At 47.6% G+C, this 20,307-nt stretch overlaps 3 protein-coding genes across 4 annotated transcripts; 1 reads left to right on the forward strand and 2 right to left on the reverse strand.

The window, feature by feature from the left end:
- The first annotated feature begins 7,039 nt into the window (after window positions 1-7,039).
- Window positions 7,040-9,682, forward strand: LOC123452383. Its single transcript, XM_045129032.1, has 2 exons — window positions 7,040-7,704; window positions 8,693-9,682. Exons 1-2 carry the CDS (start codon window positions 7,180-7,182, stop codon window positions 9,458-9,460), a joined length of 1,293 nt encoding a protein of 430 aa, XP_044984967.1. The 5' UTR covers window positions 7,040-7,179; the 3' UTR covers window positions 9,461-9,682.
- A 1,215-nt stretch (window positions 9,683-10,897) lies between these two features.
- LOC123452382 (probable thylakoidal processing peptidase 2, chloroplastic) lies at window positions 10,898-13,756 on the reverse strand. Of its 2 annotated transcripts, XM_045129031.1 has the most exons (6): window positions 12,310-13,756; window positions 12,161-12,229; window positions 12,014-12,082; window positions 11,815-11,901; window positions 11,457-11,524; window positions 10,898-11,363 (listed from the first exon to the last, which is right to left on the reverse strand). In XM_045129031.1, the coding sequence occupies exons 1-6, from the start codon at window positions 13,396-13,398 to the stop codon at window positions 11,237-11,239; spliced, it is 1,509 nt and encodes a 502-aa protein (XP_044984966.1). In that variant the 5' UTR covers window positions 13,399-13,756; the 3' UTR covers window positions 10,898-11,236. The 2 variants fall into 2 exon arrangements, 1 of the variants encoding a protein (XP_044984966.1); XR_006632592.1 differs by lacking the exon at window positions 10,898-11,363 and having other exon boundaries at window positions 11,512-11,524; window positions 11,995-12,082.
- Window positions 13,757-14,345: 589 nt separating this feature from the next.
- LOC123397168 (nuclear pore complex protein NUP58-like) lies at window positions 14,346-19,278 on the reverse strand. Its single transcript, XM_045091820.1, has 6 exons — window positions 18,584-19,278; window positions 18,181-18,295; window positions 17,003-17,452; window positions 16,747-16,908; window positions 16,442-16,507; window positions 14,346-14,681 (listed from the first exon to the last, which is right to left on the reverse strand). Exons 1-5 carry the CDS (start codon window positions 19,276-19,278, stop codon window positions 16,469-16,471), a joined length of 1,461 nt encoding a protein of 486 aa, XP_044947755.1. The 3' UTR covers window positions 14,346-14,681; window positions 16,442-16,468.
- Between the last annotated feature and the right edge of the window lie 1,029 nt (window positions 19,279-20,307).

Consider the following 20,307-nt stretch of genomic DNA (forward strand, 5'->3'; position numbering starts at 1 on the left):
CAAGTATGCAAGCTCCAGCGATCCTTAAATGGACTCGTGCAAGCATCTCGGAGTTGGAATATACACTTTGATGAGATGATCAAAGATTTTGGGTTTGTACAAGGTTTATGAGAAACTTGTATTTCCAAAGAAGTGAGTGGGAGCACTATAGAATTTCTGATAGGTATATGTGGTTGACATATTGTGGATCAGAAGTAATGTAGAATTTCTGTAAAGCATACAAGGTTGTTTGAAAGAAGTTTTCAAAGGAGTACCTGGATTACGCTACTTGAACGTTGAGCATCAAAGATCTATGGAGATAGATCAAAAGCTCTTAATAGAAGTTTCAACAAGATGCATGCCTTGACAAGTTTTTGAAAGAGTTCAAAATAGATCAGCAAAGAAGGAGTTCTTGGTTGCGTTATGAGGTGTGAATTTGAGTAAGACTCAAAACCTGACCACGGCAGATTAAAGAGAATAGACGAAGGTCGTCTTCTATGCCTTAGCCGTAGAATCTAAAGTATGCCATGCTGTGCACCGCGCCTGATGTGTGCCTTGACTCAAAGTATGATTGAGAGGTACAGAGAGTGATCCATGATTGAATCACTAGCAGCGGTCGAAATTTATCCTTAGTAACTAATGGACTAAGGAATTTTTCTCGATTATGGAGGTGGTTAAAGAGTTTGTCGTAAAGGGTTACGTCAATGCAAGCTTTGACACTAATCCGAATAACTATGAGTAGTGAAACGGATTCGTATAGTAGAGTAGATATTTGGAGCATTTCCGAATAGCACGTAGTAGCAGCATCTATAAGATGACATAAAGATTTGTAAAGAATGCACGGATCTGAAAGTTTCAGAACCGTTGACTAAAACCTCTCTCACAAGCAAGACGTGATCAGACCCCATAACTATATGGGTGTTGGATTCGTTGGAATCACATGGTGATGTGAACTAGATTATTGACTCTAGTGCAAGTGGGAGACTGTTGGAAATATGCCCTAGAGGCAATAATAAATTAGTTATTATTATATTTCTTAGTTCATGATAATCGTTTATTATCCATGCTATAATTGTATTGATTGGAAACACAATACTTGTGTGGATACATAGACAAAACACTGTCCCTAGTAAGCCTCTAGTTGACTAGTTCGTTGATCAAAGATGGTCAAGGTTTCCTGGCCATAGGAAAGTGTTGTCACTTGATAACGGGATCACATCATTAGGAGAATCATGTGATGGACTAGACCCAAACTAATAGACGTAGCATGTTGATCGTGTTATTTTGTTGCTACTGTTTTCTACGTGTCAAGTATTTGTTCCTATGACCATGAGATCATATAACTCACGGATACCGGAGGAATGCTTTGTGTGTATCAAACGTCGCAACGTAACTGGGTGACTATAAAGATGCTCTACAGGTATCTCCGAAGGTGTTCGTTGAGTTAGTATGGATCAAGACTGGGATTTGTCACTCCGTGTGATGGAGAGGTATCTCGGGGCCCACTCGGTAATACAACATCACACACAAGCCTTGCAAGCAATGTAACTTAGTGTAAGTTGCGGGATCTTGTATTACGGAACAAGTAAAGAGACTTGCCGGTAAACGAGATTGAAATAGGTATACGGATACTGACGATCGAATCTCGGGCAAGTAACATACCGAAGGACAAAGGGAATGACATACGGGATTATATGAATCCTTGGCACTGAGGTTCAAACGATAAGATCTTCGTAGAATATGTAGGATCCAATATGGGCATCCAGGTCCCGCTATTGGATATTGACCGAGGAGTCTCTCGGGTCATGTCTACATAGTTCTCGAACCCGCAGGGTCTGCACACTTAAGGTTCGACGTTGTTTTATGCGTATTTGAGTTATATGGTTGGTTACCGAATGTTGTTCGGAGTCCCGGATGAGATCACGGACGTCACGAGGGTTTCCGGAATGGTCCGGAAACGAAGATTGATATATAGGATGACCTCATTTGATTACCGGAAGGTTTTCGGAGTTACCGGGAATGACGAATGGGTTCCGGGAGTTCACCGGGGGGGGGGGGCAACCCACCCCGGGGAAGCCCATAGGCCTTGGGGGAGACACACCAGCCCTTAGTGGGCTGGTGGGACAGACCACAAGTGCCCTATGCGCCAAGGAGAAGAAAATCAAGAGAGAAAGAAAAAAAAAGGAGGAGGTGGGAAGGAAGGGGTACTCCCTCCCACCAAACCTAGTCCAACTCGGTTTGGGGGGGGGGGAGAGTCCTCCCCCTTGGACTCGGCCGACCCCCTTGGGGCTCCTTGAGCCCCAAGGCAAGGCCCCCTCCCTCCCACCTATATATACGGAGGTTTTAGGGCTGATTTGAGACGACTTTTCCACGGCAGCCCGACCACATACCTCCACGGTTTTTCCTCTAGATCGCGTTTCTGCGGAACTCGGGCGGAGCCCTGCTGAGACAAGGTCATCACCAACCTCCGGAGCGCCGTCACGCTGCCGGAGAACTCTTCTACCTCTCCGTCTCTCTTGCTGGATCAAGAAGGCCGAGATCATCGTCGAGTTGTACGTGTGCTGAACGCGGAGGTGCCGTCCGTTCGGTACTAGATCGTGGGACTGATCGCGGGATTGTTCCCGGGGCGGATCGAGGGACGTGAGGACGTTCCACTACATCAACCGCGTTCTCTAACACTTCTGCTGTACGATCTACAAGGGTACGTAGATCATTCATCCCCTCTCGTAGATGGACATCACCATGATAGGTCTTCGTGCGCGTAGGAAATTTTTTGTTTCCCATGCGACGTTCTCCTTCACCTCCGGCCGGCTCCTCCTCGCCGTCACGTCCGTCTTCACCGGAACCGCGTCACCGTCATCACCTTCACCTTCGTGCGAACTTCGGCTTTATCGGGCCGTCTCGTCACCGTCGGTGAGCCCCTGCTCGGGCTCCTCCCACCATGTCGTTCTCCTCGCCGCCCCGGTTCCGTTCCGGCAAACGGGACCTCAATCCGTCAACCGTAGACACCGGTAGGAGGGATTGAAGTTTAGGTTCTTCTATGGAGTTAGCACAGAGTTGTTCTCTGTTTGTTAACAGAGAGAGAGAGATGAGTGTTGAGAGAGAAAACAAATAAAAAAAAACAAATGATGTATTAGATGCGTATGTATGTATGTATGTATGAGATGTGATGTATGTATTTGCGTATATGGATATTTAGAAGAATACGGTATTTACACGGTTAGGTATCTAATAAATAAAAAGATGAGTAAATAGCCTTAGGTCACTTACCGGTGGGGCCAATGCACCCGCTATCTATGACATGGAGGCCCCACGCGATAATTAAATATAAAAAATAAAAATAATGTTTTTATTAAATAAATAAATAGATATATTAGTTAAAATAATTAATTAACATAATTAGAGAATGACACGCGGGTCCCCCACTAAATTAATCTGATTAAATAATATTTAATCTTAAATAAAACTTGTGCCTATGACGTTCGGGACCCGCAGGTCAGTTGACCGGTCAAATGTTGATGTCAGCCTGACATCGCGATGATGTCATAATGGGATTTTATTAAATCATTTAAATCTGTTTTAATTCTTAAATAATTAATAAAACTTTGAAAATTAATATTAAATAATCCATAAGTCAGATCGAAATATTTTCAACATGAAAGTTGATCAGCAGATCGAGACGAACCCGGATACACGGCCCGTTCGTCTGTCACGCGTCCCTAGCATAGCAAACATGAAACTTTTCCATCGTTTCCAGTATAACCGGTAGTAGCCCGAGACCCGGGAAAATATCGTCAGATATTCTTCCGACCCGTCTATGACGGATGTTGCTGCGTTAGCTCATGTCTAGCCTGCATCTTTCCATGTCATGCTTTGTGTTGCATCGGTGCTATTATTTATTGTTTCTTCCCCCTCTTCTTACCGGTAGACCCCGAGACTGACGCTGCTGCCGGGTACATCTACGACCCTGCCGATCAGTCCTTTGCCGCAGAGCAGCAAGGCAAGCAAACCCCCCTTGATCATTCCTATATCGCCTATGTCTTTCTTTCTACTGCTTGCATTAGTATTTTGCTACTGTTGTAGTTAGCTCCTATATCTGATGCATAGCCTGTTTTTGATGAACTGCTACTTTCAGTCATGTACCTTTAATCTGCTTAGTATATGTGGAGCAGTCATCCCCTCTGACCCCGTAGATCAGTTGCCCCGCTTGTTTTCAAATCTCGATCTTTGATCGACGAGCCAGACCCGATACAGCACATTCACCCCCCTTCGTTGTACGACGCTACAGAGTTACTGTCGGGTACCGAGGGTGACACCTCACTAAGTACTCCTGATGATATCTCTGTAGTATAGTTAGTCGGTCGTGGTTATCGAGGGTGATTCCTCTTTCACCATTCCCGATGACGCCTCTGTCGTGCCACCCCGCGAGTGTGGGACCCCCGAGGGTGATTCCTCTAAGCCCACCTTGACGGGTACATCGTTCGGGATCCAACGAGGGTGATACCTCGGATTCCCCCCGATGTTACGACCACACAGTTACTCGACCATGTTACTGGGATCATTGGTGTTTAGTTGTAAGCCGGGTGGATTCCCGTGAGACTGTGTTGTTGGCCTAATTAAAATGCTAATGGATTTGGGTATTTGATCTGGGTAGGTCGGAGACCTTTTCGCACTAACCGGCTACGCGGGAAGAATTATGGGTACTCGGCGTCGCGGTATCAGCCGAAGCTTTTCAGTTGCCAGCAATGTAGCGGCGCGCGCCCGAGTGGTCCCGAGATGCATCGCGCTTGTGATTAAGGGATGCTAGGACTGACGTCGGCCGCCCACGCCACGTGCAGGAGCGTGAAGGGGAACTGGGCCCACGAACCCTTTGTGCTTAGGATTTAGACCGGCGGGCTGGCCTCTCTGATTAGTCTTAGGTGGGGCTGCGACGTGTCGATATTCCGAGGCCGGGCAGGACCCAGAAAAGTATGTCCGGCCAGAGTGTTATCGAGCGTGACGGGACATGTGGTGCACCCCTGCAGGGATGAAAATTAACTATTCGGATAGCCGTGTCCACGGTTACAGGACGACTTGGAGTTGTGCCCCGATCTTTTACAACTACAATTGTTACTTAACTGGAATTAGTTTGCCTCGGGATTGATTCCTCGCAGGGAGTCGAGGGAGGATCCTTAGGCGCGACCTCACTTTAATATTGCTGCAACAATATGACTATTATTGTGTTACCCCTGTTCTACTCTCGTCTATTGCTGCAAGACCCTGAAGATGCTAGTCTTCGATAGGACTAGGCCTTCTCTCTCTATTCTCGCATTGCTGCAGTCAGTCCACATATAACCCCCTTCTTTGATACTGGTGCATAATTAGAATAGTTCTGATGTAAGACTTGCGAGTACTTTGGATGAGTACTCACCGCTGCTTTGCTCCCCCCTTGTCCCCTTGATCCGTTTGCTGCGACCAGATGATGGAGCCCAGGAGATGGAGGTCCCCGCCGCCGACGACTGCTACCCCGACGGTGCCTACTACTACGTGGAGGCCGCTGATGATCAGGAGTAGTTAGGAGGTTCCCAGGCAGGAGGCCTCGCCTCGTTCGATCGTTGTTTCTTTTGTGCTAGCCTTCTCTAAGGCACCCCATGTTTTATGTCTGTACTCAGATATTTGTTGCTTCCGCTGACTCGTGTGTTTATTGAGCTTTCGTATTCTAGCCCTCGAGGCCCCTGGCTTGTAATATGAAGCTGATGTTATTTTATTTGTGTCTAGAGTTGTGTTGTGATATCTCCCCGTGAGTCCTTGGGTTTGATCGTACGCATTTGCGTGTATGATTAGCGTACGATTAAATCGAGGGCGTCACAGCCAAGGACGGTGTCTACAACCCGGATGCGCCTGCCTCGACAGCGGCAGAAAGGGCGTCTTGATGGCACCAAAAGAGCCAAGGCGATGAGGGACGCGACACCCGGTGCCGAATGGCTGCAATCATCGATAGAGCAGTGCATCGCCGATGCCAAGAGCAACGCCACCAAGAGGGAGGAGAAACCCGAGGCGAGGTGATCGACGTTGATGACGAAGCAGGATGTCAAGCTCGCCCTTCTCAAGACTTGGCATTCCTGATGGGAGCAGACATGTCGACGATGGACGAGCAGGCAAAGGCGTGGTACCTGGCGGAGCGCGACCTCATCTTGAATAAGATGTCGGGACCGACGGCGACCACTGCCCTACGACGAGCACTGAAGTTGTGCCCACAACGCCGTCGCCGACCTCTCCCAGCCCTTCAACAAAGGAGTGTGTCGTTTGAGTTCCATGTCTATGGTTCCCACCCTTTTGATTGCCGGACTTTAGCTATGTTCGAACGCCAACCCCGTGATATGATGATCGCTGACTTGTGGCATGATGAACGAACTCGTCTGATTTTTTGATAGCGGAAAAGACAACTTTATTTCTTTATGCGTTGGGGCCGAAACCTGAAGACGCGGCTGGAAACTTGATTCCCAAAGCCAAAAAACCCACCGACGCAAATGCCCAACGCACTTCGCGGGATGTGCTCCGGGCAAACGGTTAGAGAAGGCTCTAAAGCTGCTAGCAAAATCGTTTGCAAATGCTACCCCTCTTGACGAGTATATTGTAGATTTTAAAAACTAGATGACCAGATTATTAAAAACTCATAATCTACTCTACCCCAGCTAAAATCAGATTATGGATTACTAATGACCTACTGCCACCGCCACCGTCTTATTTTTATACAGGACAGACATATCATTGTACAATGTAAAACATGAATTATATAAACGTCTGACCTCTAAACATACCACCTGGATTATTTTTATAAACTAGATTATATAATCTATCTTTATAATTCAAATTATTATAATCTATTGTGGTTCCAAACAGGACTTAAGGGGGTCCTAAATTGTTGTCAGATTTTTAACATTTAGGATAACAAAACTGGCCGCACGCAAACGGTGAGGCGCCAGGAAGCCAAGCTTTAATCCAGTCCACTGGTCCCACGAGTCAGTCTCCTATCAAGCCTCTAACCACCCCCACGGGCGCCATAATAATAATATATCTGCAGAACCGTCCCCGCCTTCTTCCCCCCTCCGTCAAGAGATCCTCCTCCGGAGGGCTCGACCCGACCCGACACGACACCTACCTCTCGCCAAACCCCAATCCGTCCCTTCTCGAACCTTCTAGATCCTTCCCTCCGCGGCCATGGCCACGCCCTTCCCCCTCCTCCTCCTCCTCCTGCTCCTCCCGTCCCCCGCCCCCGCCGGCGCCGCCTCGCTCTCCCCGCTCCCGGCCACCTCCAACGCCTCGGCGCACGCCTACGCCTTCGCGGGCCGCGAGCAGGTCCCCGCCCCGGATCCCACCTTCTTCGACGACGTCATCGACGCCGTCGCCGACAAGTACGGCTGGGACCCCGACGCCGAGGTCCGGGTCTGGCCGCTCGACGCCGAGGGCGCGCTCGTCGGCGCCGTGCAGCGCTACGAGTTCCGCGCCCGCGCGGGGGGCGCCTTGTCCGCCCTGGCGCGGTCCTCCGACGAGGCCGTCGACTGGAGCCGCCCCGACGCCCCCGCGGTCGAGGAGGTGGTCGGGCCCGACGGGGTCGACTTCGTCGCCGGAGACGGCGCCATCGGGTTCGGCTCAGGCGTCAGGGACCTCGACCTCTCCGGGCCGTTCGAGCTGGTGGTCTCCGATGGCGCTGGCGGGGGCCTCGCAGAGCTCCAGTTGCCGTCGGTGAGCACCGCTGTTTGACTTTTAGCATTGCTGTTGCTTCAGATTTTGCTTCCGGTTGCTTGCTATGTTATGCTGGCGGTGGTATCGGTACGCAATTGAATCCGTGTCGCCTTTAAGATGAAGCGATTGCTCTAATTGGTGAATGCTCTAGCTGCCACTTTACTTACCCCTTTTAGTTTTGATTGTGACTTCAAATTGATTGCGGTTGTTGCAGCGTCTGAACCCTATTTGGTACAGATATATCTGGTTTAATTGTCGTTGTGTGCGCATTGTGTCAATTGGACCAATTTTCTCCTAGATTTGCAGGTAGAGATCTCTAGTGATATGCAACAAAATTGAACATCAAAACCTTCAGTTTAGTATATTACTCAACTGTCGAACGGTAATAAGCTAATGGAAGAGGATACAAGTATCGAGTGTGTAACTATGTACATTTAAATTTACTGTGTTTATCCATTTAAGTACATTAACTGACAAATGAGAATCCTTTACTAGGGGTGGCAAATCAATGCCCAACATGCGAGATATACCAAAACACTGGACTCTTCTCCTCAGTGGCTTCTACTTCTATGTAGTTGACTTAAATATAACTTCCTGAATGTTTAATTTCGAATTTGGCTCCAAACTATCAAAGACACGGTACAAACATTTTGTTCTAGCATGCCTGGGCAAGGGGTTGTTCTGGGTGGAAAAGGAATGGACACAAATAGGATCATCAGACGTATGCAATTTTGCTTTTATACTTAATTATAGTGTATAGCAGTCAAGTCTGCATATCTTTGATTGTTGTATGCTGGAGAACTGAGGTAAACTGCTCTTGGGTATCTTTGTTTGCAGGTCATGACTAAATTTGTTACCACTTTCATGGATTAGTTTATATAAACTTCCATCATAAGTTAAAGTCATTTGTTGTTGTCCTGTTTGTTTAATGCAATATTTGTTTCATCAATCAACTGCTGCAAAATCTTATGTTGTCCCTCATATGCAGTTGAATGCCACGTATACAGGGTTGAAGAGGGTACTTGTTGCTGCTGGTGTTGCATTAAAGATTACTGGTGCGCTGAGAGCATCCTTTTCCCATCCTCACAGTATAGGCCTTTTATCAAATGGAAGCTTGTTGGCTACTAACAGGGGACTAAGCCAAATATTGCCTCTCAGCCACTCAACCTGTGCTCCATTACTTCACATGAGGGTTGTAGGATCATCGGTTACAATAGTTGCACATGAAACCAATGTCTCTGGGGGCCACATGAAGCCCTTGTTGACTTCTGATGACGCGATCGAGTTACTATCAGACCAGGCTGAAGTGAACGAGATGTCAGATCGGTTGATCTCAGCATGTGCGTTCTGCTCAATTAGTCCAAAACTGCCGAGGCTTGAAGAACTCCTAAAGACTTGGTTCAACGAGAAGAATGAATTCAACAGGACAATGAACTTCTTCGAAGCTAGAGTGACGTCAATGACCCTGGTAAAATTCCGTTTGGAGCTCGAGAGGGACATCACCGAAGAGGACGACATCTGGGACGATGTTCCAGAGTGGAAAACCTTGCCTGTGGTCCAGCGAATCACACTTGACGTCATCGCAAGGGTTGAGGAAGAGGGAAGGCTCAAGGCTATATCGGTGAAGAAGGTGAGGAAATCTTTAGAGATAGCGGACGCTACTTCTTGGAGCAGCCTGACTTCGAACGTCTCCTTCGCAGACTTCACGTCGTTGGTTCTGCCGCCTGATCCGTTGTCACTGGATGTAAAATGGTAACAGTTTCTCCTTGTCTATTTACTTCTGATACTGTTAGGGGCTGATAGGAAATTGCACATATACATCAATTTCGTGTATGATTGTCTGGGCCAGAAGTGTACCTGCAAATGTGGTTTGTCTGTAACGCAAGGTTGAGGTTTTGTATTGTTCCTGACTAAGTTACCGACTCTCATCTGGACCACGGTGGAGTAAATCAAATTATCAAAGCATTGTACACCTGTATCTGTATTTGTGTCGACCAAATGACACTCATTTTTTTTTTCTAATTTTCAAACGAAGGAACATTACATTCACATCTTAGAAGAGAAAATTAGACAGGTGACAATGCACAGTTTACAATTTCTGAGATATAAAAAGGGTAAAACCTCGTAGATCTTTTAGCAAGGATCCAAATTTAGGGCTTCTATTTCTTTAGAACAATTTTCACAAATACAAGAATTATTTAAATACGTTTTCAAAAGATGCTTTCTTCTCCCTCTTTTGGAGTTCCCTCTGTTTCTATCAATCCATCTCTTCTTGAAAAAATCTAACCATTCGTCATTCGAAAACACTGGGTATTTCATGTCATTTCCAGGTTGCTGACACCACTACACAGTTTCCAGTTATGAGAATGAAAAAAGAAAAAAAGAGAATCCTCATGGTCACATATCTCTTATCTCTGCAGGCAAGGATGAGAACAGGTTACATAGTAGAAGCTGTACAGTCACAGATTTCTCATTTCTTAAGGACAAATTCACAGCAGCAAGATTCCGACGAATACAAATATAACAATTCACAACCTCAGGGCACACAAGAGAACCATAATATTCCCACGAATACAAATATAACAATTCAAGACCTCAGGGCACACAAGAGAACCATAATACTCAATAAGGAGCATGATGAACCATGCCTTTGGTTTCTTCAGCAATATTATTCAAATAACTGGGTGGAGAACGCAGCGCGCCTCACATAAGTGAATTTACGAACAGGGAGCCCAGGTGCCCAACAAGTGAACTATTTCCTCCTCCGAGATTGTTGCTTTCCTTCTATAGCCTGAAACGTGTGTACATCATTGACCTGAAACAGGTCAATCACCTCTCCTTGTGCCGAAACATAACAAAAGAGAAAAGGCTCTTTGAATACGAGATCAAAATCAACAGCACAGAAGCACACATTTATCACTCGTTTGGTTCGCTGTCAGGTGTATTGCCAAACAAGTACCCTGCCCAGGTGGCCATCATACCAGCAGCTGACAAGTCTCAACATCTCATTTCTTACGAACAACTCACAATTACAAGACAACCACAGCTACATATCACAATCAACAACATCGAAGCATACAGTGCCAAAACGTCGTCTTGAGACAAGACACGTTCCAAAATTTCCCATGGTTTACTTCATCAAACAAACATGTAGGATTCAAAGGGGAACGAAAACTCTCCACAAGGAACAGGATGAACAATATACCATGCTTTCTGCTTCTTATACATTATATGATCTGGAACAGATCAACAGACTCTCCTTTTGCCAAACATAACAAAATTTCCATGCGCTGTCATGGATGCTCATTTGACAGACGAGCCAGACCTTTGGTTACAGTACAAGAATTGTTGCCTCTAAACAAGCATCTGCTGTTACGGCAGGGAAAAACTGAGAGTCAGCCAGGCATTACGTGCAAGGCGACATCAATCAAATAAATAGCTAGAGGAGAAGAAAAAATGCAGCAGAGAACATCGGTGATGCTCTGCCAATAAAAAATGGGGCGGTTTGAAATTGCCGCACCAACTGCGTGTCTCAGGAGATGCCTGCAATTGCCATGTCATGAACCACATCATGGTCATAGATCGTATCTGTTATTTTCGATGGTGGCCAGTATCGAAGCACAGATCTCCCAAGAATGTTCTTCACGGAAAGCGGTCCCCTGCAATGGCAAAACATAGCACTGTGAGCTTACATGTCCTGGGAATTAGTCTTGAGAACTCAAGCAGGTATCCTCTATAAATGTTTAGCATACCAGTTATGGGAATCGAAGCTGTTGTTTCTGTTGTCCCCCAGCACAAACACATAGCCTTCAGGCACACTCTGGAAAAAGAAAATAACAAGTGATCAATATGTATACCCCAGTGTAAACTCGTTTCAGAAAATGGAGGTACTTGCTTTATGATCAGAGTCATACTTCTGAACCACCAATATTATCAACTTAAAAAACACAACCAATTTAACATTTTAAGCATCAAATATTTCAGCGCATTTACATCCGATATAACAGGTTCACATTTCAATCATAGAAACTTGATATGATCAAACTTGTGATTATGTCAAATTACAACATTTGGTCAATAGTGCCGAGGCAGGAAGCAAAGATGGCGTACCACTGGATCCATTTCATAATCGGGTGGCTCAAGCACAAAGTCCTCATCTTGGACTACTCCGTTAACTAATAATTGACCATCAGTCACCTATTCAGAAAAAGGAGAATACAAATGGTTAGAACGCATGCCAACAAAAAGAAAGAAATAAGAGGGGGAATGAGAACAAATAGAAGCCACTACCCTTCGGATAAAAGCTTACTTCAACGATGTCCCCGCCCTTGGCCACAATTCTCTTGATGAACACATCACTTGAGCTGTAGCCCAATGCCTGCAAAAAAGTTCTTCAAATTATAACAAATTCCATCATGGACCAAAGGTTAATAATTGGACAAACTGGCTGTCATACCTGAAGGACTAGAGGTGCACGGAAGATCACAATGTCCAAAACTTGAGGCTCCCGGAAAATATATGAAACCTGCAATTGCAAGTGTGCACCATCAGCAGACATACATCACAGGAAAGTGCTACTCATCAAAGGCTGGGAGTTAACTATACCCTCTCGGCGAGAATCCGGTCACCAACATCAAATGTTGGATACATTGATTTCGAAGGGATGGACCTCGGCTCAGCTAGATAGGATTTGTGGAGCAGAGGTACAGTCACAGCAGCAAGGACGGTCTTTGCATCATCCGAGCAGGAATTCACCCACCTCGACAGCCAGCTAGTCCTCTTGCTCGACCCTAAACCAGCACCAAGAGCAGCACTACTCTGTCTCACCACCCCAGCAGCACCAGGGGCTACTCCACTAGTACCAACTAATGGCGCCACCACGCTGCCCACCTGGGTAGGGGCAGCCACCGCGCCGCTACTACCAAACAATGCCTTGACGCCCATCTTGGCGGGGGCAGCCGCCGCACCGCTGCTACCAAGCAACGCCATCACGCCTGCCTTCGAAGGGGCAGCCACTGCAGGGGAGGGCACAGGCGAAGGCGAAGGGCGACGGGAAGGCACATGTGCAGGCGCCGTCGACACCTCTGCAGGGCGTACCGACCTGCGGGACGACGCACCGGTGATGATATCGCTACACGGAAGCCACTTTGTGGCCTGCAAGAACGGGAGCAGCGCCGCGGGGTTCAACCCGGACGATATCGACGGCGACGCCGACAGCGAGGACACGCCGGCGATGCCGGGGCCGGAACCCACCCCGGAGGCGAGCACCGACAGCAACCCCACGGCCAGCGACGCGGGCGGGTCATCCGCCTTCGTGGAGCCGGACGGCGAGACGAACAGCGAGTAGCTGCCCCCATCGGCGGGGACGAGCTTGGTCAGCTGCCTGCCTCCGGCTGCGACGGGGACAGCCTTGGCGGAGCGGCCGGCACCGGCAGCGGCGGCGGGCGGGAGAGGCTTGGGCCTGGGCTTGGGCTTGGGGTGGTTGTGGTCCTCGGCGTCATTGTGCTGCTCGACGCGGCGGGAGGAGGCGAAGAGGCAGAAGGGGCGGGAGAGCGCGTCCTGGAGGACGCGGCAGCCGGCGCCTGGCGCGGCCCCGGAGCCCGCGGCGGCGGCGGTGGTGCAGCGCAGGCCGAAGGAGGAGGCCAGGCTCTGCGCCACGTAGCCGGAGTAGGAGACGGTCATGCGGATCGCCATGGCGCCGCGTGACGGTCAAAGCTCGAGTCTTTGGCGGCCGGATCTCACGGGGCGCGGCGGAGCATTTCCTCCGGGGAGATCGGGACGGCGCCCCTCCGGAAGGGGCGCGCGATCGGGCGCCCAGGGGATCTAGGGTTCCCAGGATCAGCGAAGTCGGATGGTAACACGGCGCGCTGGGGCGAGGAGCGGGGTTCAGGTTGAGACGGAGCGGGTGTGTAGGGGGCGGGTATCCGGCGGCAGGGGGCCTCGTCGGCGGCGGTGGCCGACGAGGTCAGCGGCGGAGGGGGCGAGGAGGAGGGGATGGATGGAAGGGGGGAGGGAGGGTGAGCGGCGGCTTCTTTATGTTGTGTTGCGATGCGCGATGCGTGGAAGCGTGCGGGCCGCCAGGATTTTGGAGATCTTTTTCCGATCGCGGTTGGCCCCAGCCACAGTCCCAACTAGGCCGGGCCAGAGTGCGATGGGCGGATAGGTTTTGAAAATATTTTGAAAAAGAAGCGGTGAATCTCCTGTTATTTGGGTTGCCAACTTGTTTGTTACCCGTGTTGGATTTGGTTGTAGCTTCACCTGCGGTTGTGATTCTTCTGATTTCTTTTGTCTCTTCACAAGAAAGTTTTTTTGACAATCACTGTGCTGAACAAATACGGAAAAGAATAAATCGAATTTTCTGAATGCACGACTCAATTATTACACGAAGAATACAGTTTTGGCAAAACCATGATCTAGGTGCAAAAACAGATGATAGCCGAATTGTTATATCCACTTGGTAAGGCACTATTTCGAGGGGAGGAGTTTGCTCCCGTCAACTCATGTACAGTTTCTTCACAATTTTCATCCCTATATATCTATCTGATCATACAGTAATCACATCTACGATCAACTAAAAACTCTGTGCACGGTTCAAAGACCGAAAAATCCAGGTATAGATGCCCCCCCCCCCCCCCCCCCCCCCCCCCAAAAAAGAAAAAACAGAGAATCCCAGGCTGGGAACCAAAGAACGTGGCGAACCGGGGTGCCTCCTGTCATGTGGCAGCGGCCACTAGCCGGGAAACCTGTACGACCGGACTGAATGGTGCCACATCTGAATCGGGGACAACGACCTGAAGCACGCATATTCGCACTAGAATACAGCAAGTGCCACCGTCTCCTCCTCCTAAAAGCCAAGCAATCTAAAGTTGACCCACCGTTCCCAACTGGTTGCTTCTCCGCAGCTTCCTTCCCCATCCAGTCGCAGTCGAGGTCACCGATTACGCACACCATCCATCCATTTGCCGCCCACGAGCGACCTACACAAAGGCCAATTCAAGGAGCACAGTTGTTAGATCCACCACCCATCTTGAGCCACAACACGCCACCAGGGTTTGCAATACAAAAATTGGACAGATATAGTAGAAAGATTCAGACTGAAATCCACCCATCGTGATGGCGTTGTAGGCTGGTTAGTTATTCATTATTAATAGATAAATCCAGAGATGGTCGTTGGCTAAGGGTGGGTCAATGACATGTATGGCTCTGCTTTGCTACATACGACCAGATACTGAAACCGTCAAGCAGCAACAAGTCAAGCCGGCTAAAAGTTCAGATTATTTTGGGGGTGTATGACATGCCAACAGCCGTCAGCGCTTACGTTCGTTCCCTCCGGCCGACGAGGCAATATTGTTGCATATATAACGAATGAGGAAATGGCAAGGAAAGAGGGCAGCTATAGACTGGGAAAACCACCAGAATTTGTTAATGGAATATGACAACGTGCCATAACCAAGTAAGGTGTAAGGACCCTCCAACACAACATATCTATGTGGCTACTAGTGTGCACTTCTCAACAAAGCCATAGATACCGTACCATTAATAAAAAAAAAAACAGAAGCATGTAATTTGGCACTTTGGAAGCACTGACGAGCTGTAGCTTCTAGTAGTAAACAAAAAAGCAAATATCACATGGAGGGGATATAATGGTTTCTTCCACAAAAGCGAAAAAAGGGAAGCATCAAATGCCTCATGCATGCCAAAAGTCATGTACACGGCAAACAGAATGTGGCCCTAGACATTCTCAACTACCCCCTCTGTAACTTAATAGAAGACGTTTTTTGACACTGACATAGACTCTAGAAACGTCTTATAAGAAGTTACAGAGGTAGTACTACTGTTTTACCGAAGTCCTTGCTGTGTAGAGAATTTCACCCAAGTACTAATACAAAACATACAGTGAGAAGCCTCGACATCAATCACCTTCAAGTCCTAAATTTTGTTTGACGGAAAACACATTCAACGTTCGTCCGGTGGGATTTATAATCAGAAAGCCTGGCAGTTTCCACAACCATATGGAATTTCATTTTATTTCGTCAGACAAATCTTGTATCCAATTCCCAAGTCACAACCTAAATGCTTAACAGCTAACCAATGCTTCAAGTGCAAAGCTCCATGACAAGATATTTTATACTCCCTCCGTCTCAAAATTCTTGTCTTAGGTTTGTCTAAAAATAAATGTACCTAAATACTAAAACATGACTAGATACATTTATGTTTAGACAAATTTAAGACAAGAATTTTGGGACGGAAGGAGTATGTGAAATGGATTATCACAGTCAATACATTAATAATTAGCTTTGGTCAAAGAAGATTCTAATCTAGTAACTTCAAAAGGGCTATTACTTTCTAAGTTGTTGGAATACTCAAAAAGGTTCCATCGGTGAATGATTTACAGAAAACGATGTCGGTGTTTTGAACTTTAAATGGGCTAACCTGCTCGCGCAATTTTAGCTTTGCCACATAAAGAAGGATAACTGAGGTGGCCATAGCCATCTACTCCCTCCGTAAAGAAATATAAGAGCGTTTAGATTACTAAAGTAGTGATCTAAACGTTCTTATACTTGTTTACAAAGGTAGTACTTACAAATTGAGTCCTACAGATTTTTAGAGGAAAAGAGTCATTAGCAGCTAGAGTCAGACAACTCTACTACAGTTGCTCGTTAAACAAGTTAATCACAAGCAGCCGTAAAACAAAAACAAAAAAAGAGGGAAGAGGGATGGAGACAAAAAGACATACATGACAAAGGACTCATTTGAAGCTGATTCAATTACACATCTGGTGCCTGCTTCGGGTGTCGTCATTCTGTGTGAAATACACATGAGAATGACAATAAATGTAAATTAGAAAACCAATCAAGGATAGGATGGGAACCAAAAGTTCAACATGACCCACCTGATATGTTAACTAGTTTTGAGAACTGCTACATAAAATTCAATGTATACTAACCTGACTATATGAGATGCTATTCATGAGAACTGCTACACAAAATGGACTGTATGAGATGTTATTTGTGAGAACTGCTACACAAAAGGTTTACTTACAGTTACAGGCAATGTTGGATGGACTATTCTGGCAGCAGCTTCTTGTTTCGCTGCCTCTTTTCTATCTGCTTCTGCAAATGGATCATTCCAGTTACCACTGTTTCGCAGATCATTAAGATATTGAGTTCTTATTGTTTCCGCATGTTGATGAAGATTTTCCACCTGGACAGAACAAAAATGTCAGACAAGCTCCATTCTCGGTGAAAGCATCAAACTATAGTTGCCAAACAAGGATATTGTGTGCAAGGTATATTACCTTAGAAGCAACATAGATAAAATAGTCATGAACATTTGATATAACTTTTGGCAGAGATCCCAAAGTAGCTGGATGGGTTTTATCATTCTTCGTTTGAACAAGCTGCTCTAGCTCTCCAATCAATTTGCAACATTCTTCAAGCTGCTTCTCAAATCTTTCAACAATGTGTTGCATAAAGAGAGAAGGCCGATATACAGAATCATAGCAGTTACGAAAGGTTCGGGCCATTGTCGAGTGCCGGCTGAAATCAGTAGGAGCGCATGAAGATTCACCGTCAAAAGATCCAGCAGAATATGCGAGTCCAGCACCTCCGCTGACTAAACTTCGTCTCACTTTTGCATATGCACATATAGCAAAATCCACATGCGACATTATTTCTCTGACATCAGCCATTAAGCTCTGAATGAGAGCCTTCTCCCTGTCCATGATGGCGGAGATTAACCCAATCTCCTGTTACAGGAAGAAAAAATTGCTCCTGTCAAAAACAATTGTTCAAGTTAAAGGTGCTTTTAGGCAAGCTGGGTTCATGCATTATTTCAAAAAGTTGCCCTGGTAGTCCCGAGAGTCTTTTCAATTTGAGGTTTAAGTCCCAGAAATTCGCCAATTTAAATCATAGCTGAAGAGATAACTCTCCAAGTAAGATATGTATCTTTGCTTTTGCATCATATAGACATCTTGAAGGTGTACCCTCCATGCATACAACATGCCACACCAGCTATTTGATGCTAAAATACTTCCCTGTGCCTACTTGACCTCACAAAAAATATCTATATCTTGTGGAGAACATTGCAATGGTAGCATTTCAGGCCTTTGAATGAAGTAAGAAGGGCTCTACCAATAGATTTGTATACAAAGTACAACTCAATTATCAAACATAAGAAAGTAAATGCAGTACTATCTAGCACAATCGTGCGGCAATTCAGCTAAGCAAGGGCGCTTAATATTGGCTGGTACCGGGCAATCCGTGAAGAATGAAACTCACAAAGCAATAACCAAACGAGCAATGCAGATAACTTGACAACGCTTAACATAATAATATGTTACTGCATTTACTTTCTTCCTCTTTTCTGCAACGGTTAATTAGGGCACTGCACTAATCCGTGAAGGCTGAAACGTTGTTCAAACATGTTGTGCAACTGCAAAATTAAGGACAAACCACCCACAGAATCAAACCAAACCTGGGTAATCTGACGAGCATCCAGTTCAAAACAGTTTTTGGAGACTGACGGGTCACTGAGGCGCCTGCATTGTTCCACCTGCTCACACGCATGCCTCTCATCCCTTATCTTGTCCCTGCCAAATCACAGATGAGCCAGGTGATGATCAGAGAGCAATGAGGCAAATCATTCTAAACACAAGGCAATGTACAGAACCAATCAAAGGAGACGCAATTCAATACACAAATTGAACAGAGAGATAAACTCCTCTGATCCCCAATACCTGCAGTCTGCATAATCCACCACCACGACACGATATGTTTTCGAAACGCCAGAACGTCACAGTGGCGGAAGCTAGTAAACCACGGGCACCAAACTCTACAAGAAAGACGGGCACGAGATGGGATTATGACCAGGAACCTACTCGATTTGCAGGAGAAGGTGCTGCGACACCGGATGGAGCTCCTCCCACTTGGTCCTGTACCCCGCCGGGCCCCCTTCCGCCGTGTACAGCCTCGCCTGCTGCTGCTCCGGCTGCGGCTGCGCCCACGCCTGATGCGACCACGGTGAACAACCCTGCCCCAATTGCGCCCACGCCCCCACCCCCGCCTGCTGCAGCTGCGGCTGCGCGACCGCCCACGGCTGCGCCATCACCCACGACTGCTGCTGCTGCAGCCCCGCCTGACGCCTCCGCTCCCATCCCTCGTACGCGGCCACAAACGCCTGCTGCTGCTGCGCCGCCACCGACGCCTGCTGCAGCCCGGCCTGGCGTTGCTGCTCCAAGTGCCCCAGCGCGGCCGCGACCGCCTGCTGCGTCTCGAGCGGCGACGTCGACGTCGACGCCGACGCCGCGGGAGGCGCGGGGGGCGCCTGCGTGTGCGGTGCGGACGGCGGCGCCTCCGTGTAGACCGTGAACCTCCCGCGCGTCGTCGCGCGAGGCGTGGACGAGGGCGTCGTCGCCCCCGCCGATGCCTGCTGCTCCCCTGGGTCCTCGGCGATCGGCGGGAGGGCCGGCTGCCTCCGTGGCGACCGGGGCGGGAGCTGCCCCGGGGAGGCGGAGGAGAAGCTGAGGCGCCTGGCGACGCCGTCCAGGTCGGTGTTGCCGTCCAGCCGCGACATGGATGGGATGGCGGTTCGAACCGGAGGGAGGGGCTCCGGTCCGCGGCGGGCGGGTGGACGGGTTTGCCCCTCTGGGAGGCCGTCAACTGCGAGAGGGCCAGGCAGCCGGTGGTCGATGTCACGGGGGTCCGGATGGTTTTGACGCGAGGGTATTTATGGGTTTGGGCTTTGGGGCTGGTTTGGCTTCCGAACCACGCCTACTCCTCCAATGGAAAAGTGATTTATTTATTTTTCACTTCAAAAGGGTACTTCAGTCCCCGTTGAAATGGGAAATCCCACAATGAAAGAGAAAAGCAGAAGTGAGTCTTGTTCCGCTTAATTAAAAAGGGCACTTCACCTAGTGTTCCAGTTGAAAACGGGAAATCCTCCAATGGAAAAGAAAAGCCTAAGAGCATACTTGCCTTTGTCAAAACACAGACACCGACACCGATGAGCGATAATTCATGGCCATGTGTTGAGATTTGGATACCTTTTCACTCTTGCAATAAAATGAAGTCCATACAACCCAATACTTCATTAGGCCTCCTTTGATTCATCGGGTAGGAAAACAATAGGAATATGAAAGTCACAGGGAATGAGATGCATGTATCGCAAATTCTTTAAATAGGATTAGGCAAGAAGATGCTCTTTAATTCACATTATAGGATTTTTTTCATTGAGTCTAGGCTGATGTTTATTTTTCTATGAAATGTGAAGGATAGGAAGAATTCCTTCATAGTAACAGAATTCTATTCCTAACAACAAAAGGGCTCTGAAGGATTTTTTTTCTATAGAAATCATATCCTAATAAATTCCTACAAGATTCCTCCAAATCAAAGGAGGCCTTAATGCGTGCACATATGTACATCGATTTTCTATTGTGGCTCCGTCATGGTTGCCATGGATCATCAACCTAGCCATTAATCAAAGTATGTGATTCTACTTGATCCTCGAGAAGATGGTGTGGGCTAGTAGCGGCGCCAAGTCTGTCACCCCTCATATCCAGCCAAATATAGGGAGGCTCGGATGCGTCCGTACGCCTTCGCCACA

The sequence above is a fragment of the Hordeum vulgare genome, chromosome 5H, assembly GCF_904849725.1.
Source record: "Hordeum vulgare subsp. vulgare chromosome 5H, MorexV3_pseudomolecules_assembly, whole genome shotgun sequence".
Taxonomy (NCBI): domain Eukaryota; kingdom Viridiplantae; phylum Streptophyta; class Magnoliopsida; order Poales; family Poaceae; genus Hordeum; species Hordeum vulgare.